This window comes from Myxine glutinosa, chromosome 1 (genome assembly GCF_964187855.1).
Source record: "Myxine glutinosa chromosome 1, kmMyxGlut1.1, whole genome shotgun sequence".
Lineage (NCBI taxonomy): Eukaryota > Metazoa > Chordata > Myxini > Myxiniformes > Myxinidae > Myxine > Myxine glutinosa.
Genome location: NC_136261.1, coordinates 40,081,498 through 40,101,278, shown reverse-complemented (window position 1 = coordinate 40,101,278; position 19,781 = coordinate 40,081,498). Strand labels below are relative to the sequence as shown.

The window sequence follows — 19,781 nt, the reverse complement described above, 5'->3', positions numbered from 1 at the left end:
TGCCTCAACTTCACATGGATCGACGTGCTCGCACCAATATCTCAAATCAACCAGGTGGAGAGGCAAAGCAACTTAGCCATCAACATCTATGGATGGGACAAGCAGGGTGTTATAGTCTATCACCTCAGTAAGGTGCATGAAGATATCCCCAGAATCAACCTACTGCTGATTGAGAAGGTGAGCAACTTCCACTACACCTCGATCAAGGACCCGAATCGCCTGTTCTATGACCAGAGTGCACATCGCATGTGAAAGTACTTCTGCAAGGACTGTCTCCACTGTTTCACCTGCGAGGACCTGCTGGAGCAGCACAAGCCTGAGTGCCAGGTATTGGCAAAATAGCTGTCCGGGTTGAAATTCCAGGAACAGGGTAAAAAAAAGCTCTTATTTCAGAACTTCCACAAGCAGATGAAAGCTCCCTTCATCATCTATGTTAATTTTGAGGCCCTCATGGTTAAGGTGGCCTGGCCAGAGGTTAACCCAAGCAGGAGCAACACCCAGAAAACACAACCACATGAGGTTTGCAATTTGTCCTACATTGTTGTAAGGTGTGATGGCCACACCGAGCCCTCAGTTGTGTACAGGGGTCCCAACACTGCAGAACACTTCCTTGAGGATCTTCAGAAGGAGGAAGTCAAGATCCAGACAGCCATAGCAAATAAAAGGCCATTGCTGATGATCCTTCAGGATCTGTGGGCACACAACGCAGCTGTCAATTGCCATGTTTGAAACAAGCCCCTCGATGGTGACTCTGTACGTCACCACTGCCACATTATTGGGCAATATTGCAGAGCTGCCCACAATCCCTGCAAACTTAAACTGTGGCTGGATTAAAAAACAACAATTATTCCAGTAGTCTTTCACAATCTGCAGGGATATGACTCACATCTCATCAAGTCAACAATCTCAAAGGTTGACAGACACGTGTCCATGATTCCAAACAATATGACAAAGTACATCTCCTTCAGCCAGGGACAGCTGCACTTCATCAACAGTATGAAATTCTGAAAGCATCGCCAGACAGCCTCGCAAAAACACTCTGGGAGTCAATAACGGCTTCTGTGAAAACTGACAGGCCAACCGCCATTCCGACCTGCACAGCAATGGCGAGGGTTTGGAGCTCTGAGAGGTCCGTAAGGAGTGTAACTGTCGCAAACAGTTGGATCCGACTTTCCTTCTGATTACGCAGGCCCACAGTGTCAGAACAACAGTACGCCTGCTTGCACATAAGTCTGTTTACCCCTATGTGTATATGGAAAGCTGGGAGCCCTTTGATAAGCGGTTGCTACCCCGTGAGGCCTTCTTCACTAAGCTCACAGGTGAAGGCATTACACATGAGGAGTACGAGCATGCTCAATAGGTCTGGACATCCTTTAGATGCCACAATATGGGGGAATATCACGACCTATACCTTCGTACCAATGTCCTTCTCCTTGCAGACTCGTTGAGACGTTCCACACCATGTGCCTCCAGCAGCACAAGCTGGATCCTACACACTATTACACATTCCCAGGCCTATCATGGAATTCACTCCTGAAGAAGACAGGTGTGGAACTCAAGCTGCTGACTGACTATGACATGCATCTCTTTATTGAGAAACCTCTGTAGGGGTATTTCAATGGTATCCAAGCGCCATGCCAAGGTCAACAATCCCCTAGTAGTGGGCTATGACCTCACCATACCCAATACACACATCCACTACCTTGATGCCAACAATCTGTATGGCTGGGCCATGAGCCACCCTCTGCCACCTTGCAGCTTCATGTGGGTGGGACAACAAAACTGTGATCAGCTCCGAACAGAAATCCTGACTCACCCCACAGATGTGCAAAAGGGCTACATCCTTGAAGTGTACCTTGAGTATCCACAGGAGCTACATCTTACACACAACAGCAATCATTTAGCATCAGAGTGTATGAAAATTATAAGGAAATGGATGTCGGAATTTCAGCACAAGCTACTTGAAGAACAAGGTGCAGGGGTGGTGCCATGCAGCTTCACTGCAGTTGAAAAGATGTTCTCCAACCTCCACAACAAGGAGAAATATGTGGTGCACTACAGAAAACTACAGCTTTATGTACAGTTTGGGATGTGGCTGGCAAAGGTACACTGGGTCTTGCATTTCAATCAGAGCCCTTGGATGGAGCCCAACATCAGCATGAACACAGAGCTCTGCAAACTAGCCACCAGCGACATTGAGAAAGACCTATACGAATTGAAATGGGTTCTCGGGGTCATTTGGGTATTTTGGGTCCTCAGGGTCATTTGGGTCCTCGGGATATTTTTGGTCCATGGTGTATTTTGGGTCCTCTGGGTATTTTCTATCCTCTGAGTCTTTGAGGTCTTTTGTGTCATCTGGATCTTTTGGCTTTTCTCTGGGTCTTTTGGGTAATCGGGGACATTTGGGTCCTTGGGGGGTGGGTCTTTTGTGTACTCTGAGTAATTTGGGGGTTAAGTATTTCAGGTTACAATTGTGGGAGGCGTTAGGTCAGCTGTCCAACCAATGTGTGATGAGTGGACATACATACACATAACACTTGCTCCATTATATATAGATGTATGTACTTCACGGGGTCTCCAAAATCCATCACAATATATCATATAACACCAGTTTCTTCATCAAAATCCATAAATTTCCAAGTGTTGAAAAATGATCAACTTTTATTGACCTATATATGTCCATTTTGCTTTTTAGATAAGCTTCTCCTTTACAAACTTCAACCACTCTGGTCCATTGATGGCGTAGCTGAAGATTTGTATCAATTGGTTCAGCGTCTTTGAAGAAGTAGGTCTTTGAAAATCTACTTTTAAAAATTCATAAATCCAAGATGGCCGTTAAGACCTTGGACCAACGAACTTCATTGGATATTTGCACTATATCTAATGACTTGTAACAACTCTGTGAAGTTTTACATTTATCACTGCTGCAGTATCCAAGAAAAATGTCACAAAATATGGCTGAATAATAGTAATAACGATATGTTTGTGGTCCCAAAGCAATCGCCAAGATCCAAGGGTAAGCCTTCATTGACCAGGTGAAGCTTACCCAAAAGTGATTTTCCGCGACTTACCCTTGGCCAATGATGGCCATTTTTAAGTGGCAAAGCTGCTTCAATATTTGGCTAATGTCCTTCCTTTGATCCGTCTATCCGTCCGTCAAAAATGAAGACAAAGAGCCTTTGTAACCCACCGTGTTTAATTCTAAATTATAAAGGGTTCTAAAGTGTAATTCTAGATGGTTCTAAACTATAAAGAATAATTATAAAGGGTAATTCTAATGGGTGATTATAAAGGGTAATTTTAATGGGTAATTCTAAAGGGTAATTCTAAAGGGTAATTCGAAAGGGTAATTCTAAAGGGTAATTCTAAAGGGTAACTCTAAAGGGTAACTCTAAAGGGTAACTCTAAAGGGTAATCATGGGAGATTCCAATGATTCAGAATCATTGGAATCTCCTGCGATGAAGCTAACTCCAAGGGCCTTTCACTACTCACCGCAGGCAGGTTGGTGGTCTTTCCATCTTCTACCGACTCCTCTCTGGCCTTGCCCCCCCCAGCTCTCTCTGGGCTCTGTCCCCCAAATATTCCTACAGGTCGCACAAGATCTGCCTGCAACCCTCTTATGGTTAAACTGCCAAAATCAAGACTCTCTGCTCACCTTCACTCCTTCATTCCTCTTTTCTCCCACCTCTGGAACAAACTCCCTCACTCTCTTCAATCCCACTCCACCCTCCAGGTCTTTAAAACAGCTGTTCACCACCATCTCTTATCCTCCCCCATCCAAAACCTTGATCTTTTCTACCCCCGCTAATTTCGGTCCCCTTGTGTTTTATACCTCTCTCCCCACCTCCCCCTTCCCACGCCTCCTCCCCCCCAAGCCCTCTCCCTCCCACACTTCTCCCTGTTCTCAAATGTTGTGGTTGTGTGCTTCCCCTTCTCTCCCCATCTTGTCTTCCGCTCCCTCTTTTTGTATATTTTGTTTGTCTGGTTGATTTGTTTGTGAAATAAATGTTAGCTCTTCCACGAGCCTCGATTCAGTGTACAAAAAAAAAAAAAAAAAAAATTCTAAAGGGTAATTCTAAAGGGTAATTCTAAAGATTTCTAAAGGGTAACTCTAATGGGTTTAGTGTAGCAGCATAGCAAACCTGTTGTGCATTTTGTGATACAAGCACCAAATTTGGCACAAATGTACATTAATATGTTGCGAACATTTTCAGATATTGGGCCACTTGAAATTCCGTAATTTTTTTTTTCAAATTTTTTCAAATTTCGTAATTTCAAATTTTTCGGGTGACACCGTCACAATTTCGGTCTTCGAGGCCGGCCGATATAGTGGGGCGGCTTAGCCCAAATATTCAAAAGAATTGTGCATTTTGTGATACAAGCACCAAATTTGGCACAAATGTACATTAATATGTTGCGAACATTGTGTGGTCAGCAATGAAGACGAGAGTCTGAATTACATGTATGCAAAAGACCTTGTGAACCAGTGAAGCAAATACACGGGTAAGCATGAATTAAATCTAGGGCATGATATAATTTCCATGATGTTTACCTCTACACTCAATGGTGGAAGGAGGTAATGTTTTGATCCCAGCTTGTCTGTATGTCTGTTTGTCTGTTAGTCCACAAAATTCCAGACAAAGCTTGTAGTAGTGGTAGTTGTAGTGGTAGTGGTGATAACAGAAATTGTTATATAGAACTGAACTTATATTATTATTATATGCAGAAAATAACTTCATTTCTATATGCCCTGCAGTGGACAGGTTAATTGGTTTATGCACTGAAGGGGTCACCCTGGTGTGCACTGCTGTGTTCTGCCTCACTGAGTTGTTCAGGTATGATGTACTCAGCACAAGCTTCCGGTCGGCCCGGAGGTGGGGGTGCGGGGCCTGTCACGGAACGTCAAAACAAACGGCCTGCCGGGGCCGCCCAAAAGTCGGGCGTGAGGGGCGCGTCCACTAATGGAACGCCTCTCGCTTCCCAGATCGAGGGCCACGTGGTCAGGAGAACCTCGTCCCTTCCGGTCACACTTTGCCTATCGGCCGGCCTCGAAGACCGAAATTGTGACGGTGTCACCCGAAAAATTTGAAATTACGAAATTTGAAAAAATTTGAAAAAAAAAATTACGGAATTTCAAGTGGCCCAATATCTGAAAATGTTCGCAACATATTAATGTACATTTGTGCCAAATTTGGTGCTTGTTTCACAAAATGCACAATTCTTTTGAATATTTGGGCTAAGCCGCCCCACTAGTTCTAAAGTGTAAGTTAATGAGTTCTGGAGGGTTATAAAGTTGTCAGCATCTGGAAGTCCTGCAACTTGCATGGATTGCACACATACTGCCAATTTGCACCCCTTCCTTCAGACATGGATGCGATTTTTTTTTGGACCACCATATAACCCTCACCTTCGCATTAAGGATAGTTTGTGAATTAAGAAAATGTGTCCACATCTACAATCTATCCACAAAACTCAACATCATGAAAATGGGAGGAAAATATTCAAGGTTTGATCAAAAAGGTGGTTTTGTTAATTAGGTCAAAATCCCCAAAAATAGGGTCATGGACATTAAGTAAATATCAGGTGCCCAACTTCAGTGCATGTACACTACTATCATGCAAGAACGTTTTGGAAGGTCAAGAGGTATTTACGATTCTGCATTGGTAAAAATTAGTGATGACAGTAAACGTGTTTTTTTTTCAGACCGCCATTTCACCTTGACCTTTAACCCGGACGAGTATGCTGTAAATTAAATGTAAATGCAGCTTGTTCTAGGGCCTAAGCCATCTAGGGAGGACAATTTAGTTCCAATCGGCCAAGAGTTTGTCGAGTTATAGTGAGAAATGTTAAAATATCTATAATTAGGTCATGACCTTAAAATTAGGTCAATGCCAAAATAGTTATGTTTACTCAGATGTTATTTGTTTACTGACCTCAAAAATATGAAACGTCCGTGAAATTGCTGACTTTTTGATGTTCAGCTCAAAGAAGAGGCTCAACTTTGCTCTTCCATTCTCCGTTTCCTCAAAAACCATTGCTCCGTCTTTATCCAGGCCCTCCGCGGCCTCTGCAGCTGCTGCGGCCTCTCGCTCCTTCCGTGCATCATCGATGATGCTCTGCCGCCTGTACGTGTATGGTGGTGTCTGAAGGGAATGGTACACAGAGCCTTTGCAAAAAAAAAAGACTGTGATAGTGTGATATCGTAGTAAAAATTAGTAAAAATTTTAAAATGAATTTAAATTTTAAAAAAAGAATTAAATTTTTTTTTAGTAAAAATGTTAGTAAAAATGACATCACGTTTAATGGCCCTTCCGTGGATCTTATTCCTAAGAAACTTTTCATAAAATTTGACTTCCAAGGCAAGCTTTTGTAATTGTCAAATATTATCCGATATGAGTCAGTTATCAGTGAATAGAGATCAACAAAAAACATGACCGACAGTCTAACAACTGCGTACCTGGGCTTGGATCTGCTGAGTGGAGGCTCGGCTGTCCCCCTCTAGTGACCAGATCATCAACTCTGATTGGTGGACGTTTGTGAAGGACATACACATACACTGGACGGAAAGATAAACGCTGTTCCAGATGGCATTGCCGTACAGGCTACACCGTAAAAATATGGCTGCCGGACCACGTGACCGATGACATCATCAATTTTTTTTTCTCGACCAATTAATTCGTAGATAATTGTCAATAAATTTCTTTCTAATCGGATAATGTGTTATACTTGTCGATTTATGACATCATAATAAAGGCCCTTGTCACATCATCAATAACATGTTATTCCCCATGCGTAATTCTTTACAATGAGACACTTTTCAGATTTTCCATCGAGTGGTTTCGGAGATATATAGATGCAAATTTTTTCGGTTTTTCCAAGATGGCGCCCGTACTACCGGACCTATGACGTCATAATTATCAATAAAAATTCTCGACAAGTAGGCGCTCCTATGCTTAAAATTTCGTGTAAATCTAACCAACGGTTGCAGAGAAAATGAATTTTAATGGAATAAACCCGCAAAATGTTGCCGGAAGTGACATACATAATATATATACGGAAAGACAAACGCTGTTCCAGACGGCATTGCCCTGCGGGCTACACCGTAAAAAGGACAGGTTTATTTCGCGGGATTTTTTTTTTGCATAATTGAGGCTCATGGAAGAGGAAGGTCATAAATGTTATATAAGAATTGACAGTGAGGCAGAGGGGTATCTTGGACACAATAAGCAAAAAATTGCCAAACATATAATGAGAGACAGGAGTGATGGAAACAATGCAACCTGCGAGGGAAGAGAGGGAAAGCTGGGATCATTAAAAATTTGATGAAAGTAATTTTGAATAAATGAATTTGCATGGATATCATTTAAAGCATTTATATTTCAAAAAGAGTTGGGCACAAGTCCTCACTCAAAGGCTTCCTGGTTAAAATTGACTTTTAATATACCACTAAATATACATATTTGAGCCCATTTTTTCATACTTGAATGTTTTTATAAAATTTAATGAGTACCATGTTTGTTTTACAACTAATACTGACCCAATTTATTTTAGATATTGCACACTTAAATAATCTGATGTAAAAGTTGTATTTGATGTGTAATTTCTTGGAATAAATAAATATTAGTCACTGTATATGCCTGGTGTTGGCTTAGCGGTAAGGGCACAGGCTTGGAGATCCTAGAGATCCTGAGTTCGAATCCCGGTTGTTCGCTGAATTAACGCCTTGGGGGTTGACTCAGCCTGTCATCCTTCCGAAGTTGGCAAATTGAGTACCAGCTTGCTGGGATGAATGATCCTGGTATGTACCCCGATTTAGAAGAGGTACATTGTATCCTTGTGCATCGTAAGAGGCGACGAAGGGCTGGCGTCAGGAAGGGCATCCAGCCATAAAAAAAAAGCATTGCCTCAAACCAGGGAACCATGATTGTCATGGGGCCCGCAAGGCCAACCCCCGCTCTAGCGGGGAAAAATGGCCTTAAAACGATCATTCATATTCATATGCCTCTATTTAAACCCAATCCGCAAGTTCCCTCTTAAAATATTTCAGCTCATAAATGGAAATTGAATAATTTCAACAATGTCCCGGAAAATCAATCCAACGCACATCCAGAGACCTGGGACTACTAACCACCACTGCACACAGGATTTTCACGAATAAAAAAAATCACAAAGTCTACATTACATATCTCTGGAATATCTAAGAATGTTTTTGTGCATTTTTAAAATTCTAATACATTTTATCTGTCTTGCCTATGTTACTAATCCTAACTAGAATGTTTAATAAACTTATTGTGACATATTTCTAATTATGAATACATTGCGTAACTTCATTTCGGGGATCAGTTTTAACAGACCAGCAGAGTACTTCCATGCAACTTTTCTACTGCACAAGTTCTTACAAAATATGTCATGGAAATAAGAATTATTATCCAGATTATTAATGTGAATATTTAATTTTTGTCTAATATTTTTAATTGAACTGATGCATGTTTGTTTACTTTCAGGTATAGGGGTTAATTTGTTGTGGTGGATTGTGATAGTGTATCTAACTGGAGAGTAATGCAAGTCTAACCAGTATTTGTATGCTTTCAAGTTTAATGTTTTCAGATCTAGGTGTTGATGTTTGTCTTGGTTGTACTAATAAATTATATATAGTTGAAGTGGTGGTGGTGGTGTAGTGTAGTCCTAAGATGTGAAACATGCGGTCTGTGCTTTAAGAGAGGAAATGGGTAATCCATTTTCTGAAGACAGTCATGACCTCTTTTCATTGGATAGCAAAGTCATCATGTCAGAGGAGGTGATGCAAGTTGTTCGAACAGTCGAGGATTTTGGAACGAATCAGTACTATGCATTTGTAGAAGAATGTCTAGCAAGTGCATCCACCAGAAGTTTTATGACAAAATTTAAAAAAACAACATCCCCATGTTCAAATCAGATTCAAAAAAAAAATCATCATCAAGATCACATACAAAGGCTGTCAGTTTGAAAAGTCACACAAACTCATTTTCCAGGATGCACATTAGTTGCCAGTCCAGAGATGGGGATATGGACTCATTCTTCGTACATGAAAACCATTAATGGCCGCCATCTCTTTGTGAAAATAATGTGATGCGTGACGCCAACAAGGCTGACTTATTACCTTGTCTGGAACGTTTAGCACCGAGACCAGCTATGTTTCTCAAATAGATGTAAGCATTATTGATAGAGCTGCGCAGATGCACACAGATAATCCATCAAAAATCCAATTTGTTGATCAAGACATTTAGTAACTATGCGCAAGATGTATTTATTCCCTACCTTCTTAGGAAGTTGCAGATAGTCACACAGTTACATGTGATATGGTACATATATAAATCTGATAGCATCAAGTCACATACCATACAATCCCGTGGAATTGGTGTGCCAGTCAGTGTTTCTGCAAATACATCCATTCCTCACACTTGAAGTTGTCTTTATGTTAATTCCAACAAGAAAGCACTATTCCTGTTTCTTGGATCAGTAGTGAAATCGGTCACTGTTCCTGAAGGCAAGATTCTTCTTACTAAACTAGAAGAGTCTGTTCTGTCAGTTCCTCCATCGGATGTGTCCCAGCTCCTGCCCTGTACCCATGAAAAAGCTGAGCTTCAAAGCTTCAAAGCAAATTTGCAGTCTACTGACTTGTGCTTTGGTTCTGGACAATGTGAATAATGGAATCGCAATGGACAATTCCCTACAGAAATAACAAAAAGAATGTTCATTTAAATGTGAGTTCCATATATAACAAATCATACCTCTTCCCATAGTTAAAATGTGATGTATCGTCAACAGTTTGTCAATCTGTTTTCTCAGAATAGCATCGACAACATTGTTAGATTTAGATCAGTTAATGAGTGATCTCCTGCCAGTCCTGGTATGTAGTTCCTCAAACAGTAATGTGTCTATGTATGAGAATAAGGAGATTGTATGATTTTATGTATTGCATCTATAAATTATCTGCAGAGGGTGTCATAAGTCCCAGGAAACGGTTTTACCTGCTGATACAAGATTTGTTTATACCATGTATTTATACTGTTTTCTTTTTCTCAGATAATACAAATACTGTAATAAATTAAACCAAGATGGCAGACACCAGTCCATTTACAGTGGAAGAGAGGCTGTTAACAGTGGTGTGGTTACCACACCGTGGTACTACGAGAGGAGAAACACAAACAATATGATGAAACAGGTGCAAGAAGACTGTGAGGAGCATTTTGGAAATCCAGCATCTTAAAAATGAAATCTTCAACTTTGGAGAAAAAAGGAATTTCAGACTGGAAGTGTACCCGACAGCAAACGCAGCGGACAACCAAAAATTCATGATTTGGGAATTCAAAACATTAAAACATCCGTTCTCAGATCTCCAAAAGAATCATTACAGAAACGTTCTGCAGAGTTGGGTGTTTCGTATTCATCGTTACATCACACAATGAAAGAAGACCTTCACATGAAACCATATAAACCTCGCACAATGGTCGCACAAACGTCGCACAATGAAAGAAGACCTTCACATGAAACCATATAAACCTCGCACAATGGTCGCACAAACGTCGCATAATGAAAGAAGACCTTCACATGAAACCATATAAACCTCGCACAATGGTCGCACAAACGTCGCACAATGAAAGAAGACCTTCACATGAAACCATATAAACCAAACTGTCATTTGTGAATTGTCAGATGCAGATCATGAAAACAGGTGTACAGCTTGTGACAGACTGCTGCAGCACATCGATACAATTCCTAAACTAGATGGGATTCATAGAATACTTATCGCACGCAGTCGACTTGGTGAAAGTAAACCCTTTTGTTTTTAAGGTTTTTTTTTTCTTTGATTCAATATGGCTACGAGACCATGTGACCGATGACGTCATAAATTTACATTCACCAATATAATTGTTGCAGAGATCACGCTCAACAAATTTCAAATTGATTGGCCTAAGCGTCGTACTTTTCAAATTATGATGTCATAATTAAGGCACCAATGATATCATCATTAAGAACAGTTATTACCTTCGCAAAAGCGGAAGGTTATGTTTTGATCGCTGTGTATTTATTTGTATGTCTGTGTGTGTGTGTGTGTGTATGTTATTCGCATAACTCAAAAAGTATTCAACCGAATTGCATGAAATTTGGTGGGATGATTGGTTATTATACGGGACACATTTGATTAGATTTTGGGAGCAATCGGGTCAAAGGTCAAGGTCAAGGTCACGAAAAGGTCAAAATCGTATTTTTGTTGTTCTGTTCCCTACACTCCCATGCCAAGTACAGAACAGTAGCTGCGGCGAAGGTATGCGCTCTACCGAGTGCCCGTTCTAGTTGCCCATGCACTGTTCTTTACAATGAGTCACGTTTCAATTTTTTCCATGGAGTGGTTTCGGAGATATAGAGGTCCAATATTTTTTTGATTTTTCCAAGATGGCGCCCGTGCTATGTGACCGATGACGTAATAATTATGACTAAAACATTCTGCACGAGTAGACGCATACTAAGGTGGAATTTTTGTCAATCATATCAATTGTTGCAGATAAAATGACAATGCATTTCAATGAAGCAAGATGGTGCCAGCACAACATGACCGATGACGTCATAATTATCACAAAAAAATTCTGCACGAGTAGACACCTACTATGATGAAAATTTCGTGTCAATCGCACCACTGGTTTCCGAGAAAATGAATTTCAAAAATGCAGACATGCGTAGGTAATGTACTTACAAGATCGCTTAACCCTGCTTTTCTCTTCGCGAGCGCTGGTAAAGATCAAAGGTCATGTTTAGTGATGAGTGTGCTGTCTCCATGCATATTTTCATGCAAGGTTTACTATTTGAGTGATGCTAATCCACTTTATGTTGAAGAAGTGCAAAACCACCCACCACGTGTTGTTGTTTGGGCGGAGTTATCTACCCACCACCTCATTGGTCCTTACTTTTTTGATGAGGCGGTCAAAATACACATGGTATTTTGGCACCATAACACATGGTATTTTGCTAAATAACACATGGTATTTTGGTACATAACACATGATATTTTGGCACCATACACATGGCATTTTGGTACATAACACATGGTATTTTTGTACATAACACATGGTATTGTAGCACCATAACACATGGTATTTTGGTACACATGTTATTTTGGCCCCATAACACATGGTATTTTGGTACATATGGTATTTTGGTACACATGGTATTTTGGCACCATAACATGTGGTATTTTGGCACCATAATACGTGGTGTGTTGGCCCCATAACACATGGTATTTTGGTACATATGGTATTTTGGTACACATGGTATTTTGGCACCATAACACATGGTATTTTGCTAAATAACACATGGTATTTTGGTACATAACACATGATATTTTGGCACCATACACATGGTATTTTGGTACATAACACATGGTATTTTTGTGACTAACACATGGTATTGTAGCACCATAACATATGGTATTTTGGCACATATGGTATTTTGGTACACATGGTATTTTGGCACCATAACACATCGTATTTTGGTACATAACACATGGTATTGTGGCACCATAACACATGGTATTTTGGTAAATATGGTATTTTGGTACACATGGTATTTTGGCACCATAACACGTGGTATTTTGTGACGATTTTCACACCACACATGGAGAAAAATTATCTTGTGCCATGACAATGGCAGATGTCATATGGATACAGTCGTTGTCTGTCTGAGGAGGTATTGTAATTGTTGTAATACTTTAATGTGTTTTTACTCGTGGGCTTTATAACTCACCGTGATAGATGTTATAAACAATTATTATTGGACAAACAGCTAAAACCGTGTTCTGGGACTTATGACTCACTCTGGATAATGCAAATGCTAAAAATAGTCATCTTCTATAATTTTACTTGACAGACGCCGTGATATATCTACATAAGTCTATATATAATGGAGCAAGTGTTTGTATGTATGTATGTATGTATGTATGTATGTATGTATATATGTGTGTATATATGTATGCTTTTATATCCGCTCTTCAAGCATTGGTTGGACAGCTGACCTGACTCCACCCACAAATGTAACCTGAAATACTTAACAGAAAGTACACAGAGGACCCAAAAGATCCTGAAGACACAAAAGACGCCGAAGACTGAAAATACCCAAAAGACCCCAAATACCTCTAAGACCCAAAATACTCTGAAGACCTAAAAGACCCCAAAGACCTAAAAGACCCCAAAGACTCAAAGTAACCCAAAAACCCAAGCACTGAAAAGACCCAAAAGACCCGAAATATTGAAAGGACCCCGAAGAACCAAAATATCCTGAAGACCCTAAAAAAAAGACCCCAAAAAACCCTGAACACCAAAAAGACACAGAAGACCCAAAATACCCTGAAGACCTAAAATACCACAATGACTGAAAAGACCCCAAATACCCAAAAGACCCAAAAGACGCAACACACCTGAACACTGAAAATACTCCAAAGACCCAGAAGACCCAAAAGACCCAAAAGACCCCGAAGACCTCGAAGACCCAAAAGGCTCCGAAGAGCTAAAAGACCACAAATACTGAAAAGACCCAAACACCCGAACACCGAAAAGACCCCGATGACCCAGAAGACCCCAAAGACTGAAAAGACCCCAAAGACCCTGAAGACCCAAAAGGCCCCAAATACCTAAAATACCCCAATGACTGAAAAGACCAAGAAGACCTAAAAGACCCCAAAGACTGAAAAGACCCCAAAGGCCGAAAAGACCCCAAAGACTTAAAATACCCAAAATACCCCAAAACCCCAAGCACTGAAAACACCCCAAAGACCCAAAATATTGAAAGGACCCCGAAGACCTAAAATATCCTGAAGACCTTAAAAACAAAACAAAGACCCCAAAAAACCCTGAACACCAAAAAGACACAGAAGACCCAAAATGCCCTGAAGATCCAGAAGACCCAAAATACCCTGAAGACCTAAAATACCCCAAAGACTGAAAAGACCACAAAGACTGAAAAGACCCAGAAGACCCAAAAGACAACAAAATACCCCAAAGACTGAAAATACCTAAAAGATGCAGAAGACCCCAAAGACCCAAAATACCCCAAAGACTGAAAATACCTGAAAGACCCTGAAGACCCCGAAGGCCCAAAAGACCCAAAAGAACCGAACCCCAAAAAGACCCCAAAAACCCTGAAGACCGAAGACTCAAAAGACCGAAAAGACTCAAAAGACCAAAAAGACCCAAAAGCCTGAAAATACACCGAAGACCCAAAATACCCTTAAAGGGGAACCCAAATGTAAAAAAAAATTCTTCTGAAAACCATTGACAATCAATCACAGTCGCATTTGAAGGAGATTTTATTTTATTTGTGAACCACAAAGTGCTGAAAAATCCCTAGAGTGTCGATTTTCGAGTTTGCCAGTGACATCACATTGTGAACTCACTGTGATCATGCTGGCGACAGTACATAGAGACACAGTGCATGCCGACCTGCTCGGATTCTGATAATGATTGGGGATGTTGGAGGGGGCGGGGTGTGTGGGTTGGTCGTGGGTATTGTTAGCTAGGGTGATGGTTGTTGGGGGATGGTGTGGGGTGGTCGTGAGTATTGTTAGTTACGGTGATAGTTGATGGGGGATTGTGCAGTGGTGGTGAGGGGTGGTAGTGAGTATTGTTGCTGAGGGTGATAGTTGTAGGGGGAGGCTGAGGGCATGGTGAGGGTCAGGGGGGAGGGGAAGAGAGGCTGTAAGTTGGTCATGGGTACTGTTAGGGTGGTGGTTGATGGTTTGTTTAGTTTTTTGGGGAAATTGGGATGCCTCAAAACCCAAGGCCACATAATTTGAACAGAGAATTGTGTGGGATGGTCATGAGTAGGGGAGAGTGGGGTAAGTTGAGCCTAAGGGTAAGTTGAGCCACCCCATGTTTCTTAGAAAGTGAAATATTTGAAGGTGTGAGAGCGCCATCTATACTTTCATAGCAACAGTCTTTCTTCCTGAGTACACATGCAGAGGAATATGAAGCAGGGGTAAGTAAGATCTAATGAAATTTGTATTTTTTTCAGAATTTCCCAAACTTTGAGTTAAGGTGTTTTGAGGGTGATAACAATAGAATTAATGGAAGCTTAATGAATTGTTTATGTAGTAATGTGAACATGAATGGTGTAGATTATTAGCGCTGAGGAAGCGCCTCTAGCGAATGACTTCCAGCCAGTGTAACGCGAATTCCTGTCACAGGAATTCTGAGATTATATAAGTGTGACGTGGCAGTTCCTGATTGGTTCGTGTTGGGGAACCCCTTCTCGCTGCCGACGTGACGTAAATTCGCGCACGCGCACTGGTGAAGCGCGAGATTCGGCCCAAGGTTCTTATTATTATTATTATTATTTTTGTATACAAGATCGAGGCTCGAACCATGATCGAGGCTCGAAATTCCATGCCCGAACCTCAGCGCAATCCAAGAGGATTCACTTGTTTACCTGAGAGTATGAATTGTAAATTGAATCAATACGTGAAATGAGCATGTTTATATTCAAAGTGGCGCCCGTGGGGTAAGATGATCAATTGGGTCGGGTCAAGTTGAGCCATGGCTCATCTTACCCCATGAACATGTGTGCAAGATAAAGTTACTGCTTTATACGCAAGTTGGAGTTGAAAACTGTAGTTCTTGTGACACTGATACTTGTGTATAGATCTAAATCCTATTCCTAAGAATGATTTATGTAAATATTTTTGCATTAATCACAGGTAAATGGAAAAATGCTTTGGGACTATAAAAGGAAGACAGCACGTGGTTGTTCTTCATAATTATTTGAAATACAAACCAGTTCATCAGCATATCTGACTGATAAATCTTGACGATTACATATGTATGAACATTCAGCCAAAGTTTACTGATAAATTCATGTGTCTTACTAATAATCAGAACACAATACATGTATAATTATTTCAGTTCAAACTGTTAAATTTCATTAGATCAATTACATCATGTTACTTTGTAATAGACACGAGGTGCTTCCTCGTGTGCGTAAATAATGTGCGTAAATTTCACACAAGGGAAAGGAGCATTTATCAAGTTTCAATTATTGAACTGAAAAATCTGATCTGAAAAACGTGAACATTTACAGGAAACTACTTTGTCTTGTTTTGCATTGTTAAAGCTATAAGCAACAGCTTTTGCGTGATTGTTAAAAAAAATGTGTATTCATTAATACTTCATGCATTCCCAGTTTCAATGGGTTTTCTCAGTGTTTTATCAATAATAAGCTTTTCCAGTGGATCTGGACTTAAACTTTTTGTCTCAAACTTGTTTTATTGCTGTTCTGTCCTGTATTGAGCCGGTGAATTTGATGGGACACAAAATGTTTCATGCTGGTTTTTTTGTGGCTCAACTTACCCACTGGATCAAGTTACCCCGAACCCATGATCAACTTGCCCCATCATTGGGGCAAAATGAGCCATTAGACAACTTTTTTTTGAAGGCCTCTGCTAATTAATTACATGAAAATGAAATGGTAACATGTGTATGAGGGGAGAAGCAAGTATTTACACCATCATAATCACTATTGCTCTGATGATGCACAGCACTTTATATTTGATGTCCAGAAGGGAATTACTGAAAAATGGCTCATCTTACCCTACTCTCCCCTATTGTTAGCTAGGGTGATGGTTGATAGGGGATTGTGAGAGGATGGTGGAGGGGAGGAAAGAGGGTGTTGTGGGGTTGTCATGGGTATTGTTAGCTAGGGTGACGGTTGAAGGGGGATTTTGAGGAGATGGTGAAGGGGAGGGTGGGGGAGGTGTGGGGTTGCCGTGGGTATTGTTAGCTCGGATAACGGTTGATGGGAGTTTGTGAAGAGATGGTGGAGGGGAGGAAAGAGGGTGTGGGGTTGTTGTGGGTATTGTTAGCTAGGGTGACAATTGAAGGGGGATTTTGAGGAGATGGTGGAGGGCGGGGGAGGGGGGAGGTTTGGGGTTGTCATTGTTATTGTTACCTAGGGTGACGGTTTAAGGGGATTTTGAGGAGATGGCAGAGAGGAGGGTGGGGGGGGGGGGAGGGGTTGTTGTGGGTATTGTTAGCTAGGGTGACAGTTGAAGGGGGTTTTTTAGGACATGGTGGAGGGGAGGGTGGTGGGGGCGAGGTGTGGGGTTGTCGTGGGTATTGTTAGCTATGGTGACGGTTGAAGGGGGATTTTGAGGAGATGGTGGAGGAGAGGGTTGGGGGGAGGTGTGGGGTTGTCATGGGTATTGTTTGCTAGGGTGACGGTTGAAGGGGGATTTTGAGGAGATGGTGGAGGGTAGGTGGTGGGGGTGTGGGGTGTGGTTGTCATGGGTATTGTTGGCTCTGGTGACTGTTGATGGGAGTTTGTGAAGAGATGGTGGAGGGGAGGAAAGAGGGTGGTGTGGAGTTGTCATGGGTATTGTTAGTGTGACGGTTGAAGGGGGATTTTGAGGAGATGGTGGAGGGGAGGGTGGGGGGGGAGGTGTGGCGTTGTCGTGGGTATTTGCGAGCTCAGGTGACGGTTGAAGGGGGATTTTGAGGAGATGGTGGAGGGGAGGGTGGGGGGGGGAGGTGTGGGGTTGTCGTGGGTATTGCTAGCTCGGGTGACGGTTGATGTTTGTTTTGTCTGGAAAATTGAGATGCCTCAAACACCAAGGCTAACTAAGTTTACCAGAGATCCAGCAATATTACCAAAGGAAATAATCAAGAAATCCAAGTCAAATCATTTGTATCAGCAGAAAATATTCTCCAATAAGAGATGGCAGAAAATGTGTTGTACGCTTGGAACAAGAACGCCCATATGGTCGACCATAGGGCGTGTAATCTGCTCGTACATCTAAATATCTAAATATTAATCATGCCCATTTGGCAGTATCAGGTATTGTTGAGTACGGTACGTACTTCCATTTTTGAGGGAGTAGTGCCAGCTACCTGAACAGTATAATATTTCAGTCTTGCTTGTAATATCACATGTAAAATGTATGTACACCTGATTTTTGAGCCATAGTGGTGGTGATTTTTTTTTGTCATTTTCAACAAAAACATGCATGCTCAGACGTCAATTTTGCCTTAATTCTCTTTGTTGGATCATTCGTTTCCGACAATTTTTGAACTCGTCATATCTGAAGCCCCCTATATACCCATTCCCATGCTTTCTGCCAGAAATGTACATGTGTTTCACATATTCCCCCCATTAACAGGGAATTTGTTATTACCGCCACCACCGAAGGTGGATGGATGTTATGTTTTCACTCGTGTCTGTTTGTCTGTCTGTCTGTCTGTCTGTGAACAAAATATCTTTAAAATTTGTGGACGGAGAGCTTGTGTATGTGTCAAGAACGAAAAGATTTGATTTTGGTGAATATCCGGATCTGAATTTTTTAATAAAGATTCTCCACCATTGGGAGGTAGAGCCAAAAACGATGCATAGCAGGATATTTAAAAAAGTTGTAGAGGACTTACAACAAAACTGGGTGGATGAGTTGGTTATGTGACAAGATCAACAAGCCGATTTGATTTTGTTTCAGGCCCGAATCCAGATCCGGCCTATCAGTGGATACAAAACGTAAATTGTTCATCGTGAGATGTAGCGTAGGTGACAAGGACGAAATGATTAGATTTTGGCGAAGATCCGGATTCGGATCCGGCTACTAGAATTTTTAAAGTGATTCTTCACCATTGGGAGATAGGACCAAAATCGATACATAGCAGGATATCTGAAAAAGTTATGGATGGATTTTGACGAAACTTGTTGGACAGGTTGATTGTGTGACGAGGAATAATCGATTCAATTTTGGTGAAGATCCGTATCCGGCTCGTAGAATTTTTTAAGTTATTCTTCACCATTGAGTGATATGGCCAACCAGGCGAAGCTACTGAGTACCGTTCTAGTTTAAAGAATGAGCTTAGCATTTTTTAAACTCTGCGCACTCGAACACCGCCGCCGGGTGAATTCATCCCGCAATATTTAAGAGGGTCGGGCCCAAAATGTTGCTTTTGTAGTCGAGTTAGTGCGGAACAGGTACCCAACGCCTAATTACCTTTCTTCGTCTCTGTTATTGTTGATTAACGCTGGTGTGTTTCTTGCACATTCATCATAAAATACAATGTGAATGCAAACGTGACTTTTTGCGCACGAACTGTTTTCAATGACTGTTCTGCTCTCCCAGCAATTTTAACCCAATCGTTCCCAGCACGAAATCTCTAACTCAAATCGTCTTTTAAACATAATTTTTCAGCATTTGGACGAAAGAGTAAAAAATTTAAAACGATTAACCATAATTATTCTGGGCCAGCCACTCGGTGTGTTGCGACCCATCTTCATCGTCCGTATTTAATTAGTTGATCTTACAAATAGCGCCAAATTTTAACATAAAAATGAATTTACAGAAGTTCATATTTTTATCAGTTTATCCTCATTGGGATTTATCATTTGGTAAATTCCCTGACTGTTGTTGGTTAAATGTGGAATAATTTTTTTTAAATGATTTTAATGATTTTCATAACGAACCAAAATGACCCTGCTATTCGTCAATGACGTCACATTTGTATTTGATAAAACAGAGAAGAGAAAACGAATTAAGGTCGACGTACCTTAACGGGTTCATGTCCGGATTCCATGCTCGACTGTCGGAGCCCCGACATGGACATCATCGATGGAGAAGCGAACACCGGGTACAGGTGTGCCGCAAACACAGGTTCCAGCTCTCTTTCAGAGGTGGTTTCCTCTTTCAGTCCTTTAAATAATCTAAAGGGGGATGTCGGTGCTGACGTCAAAATGTCAAATCGTGAAATGTTCCAGG

The 19,781-nt window shown here is 41.2% G+C and overlaps 1 protein-coding gene across 3 annotated transcripts in view; it reads right to left on the bottom strand.

Moving 5' to 3' along the window:
* The window catches only part of LOC137423005 (tyrosine 3-monooxygenase), a 76,582-nt gene extending 56,801 nt beyond the window's left edge, over positions 1-19,781 (bottom strand). The window contains exons 1-2 of one of the 3 annotated variants that reach the window (XM_068109760.2): positions 19,573-19,781; positions 5,935-6,144 (exon numbers count right to left, since the gene is read on the bottom strand). In XM_068109760.2, the coding sequence (XP_067965861.2) occupies positions 5,935-6,144; positions 19,573-19,632 (270 nt within the window). In that variant the 5' untranslated portion in view covers positions 19,633-19,781. Of the gene's footprint in view, positions 1-537; positions 664-5,934; positions 6,145-6,458; positions 7,009-19,572 lie in introns of those variants that run through there. The other 2 variants (XM_068109751.2, XM_068109771.2) reach the window with 2 other exon arrangements.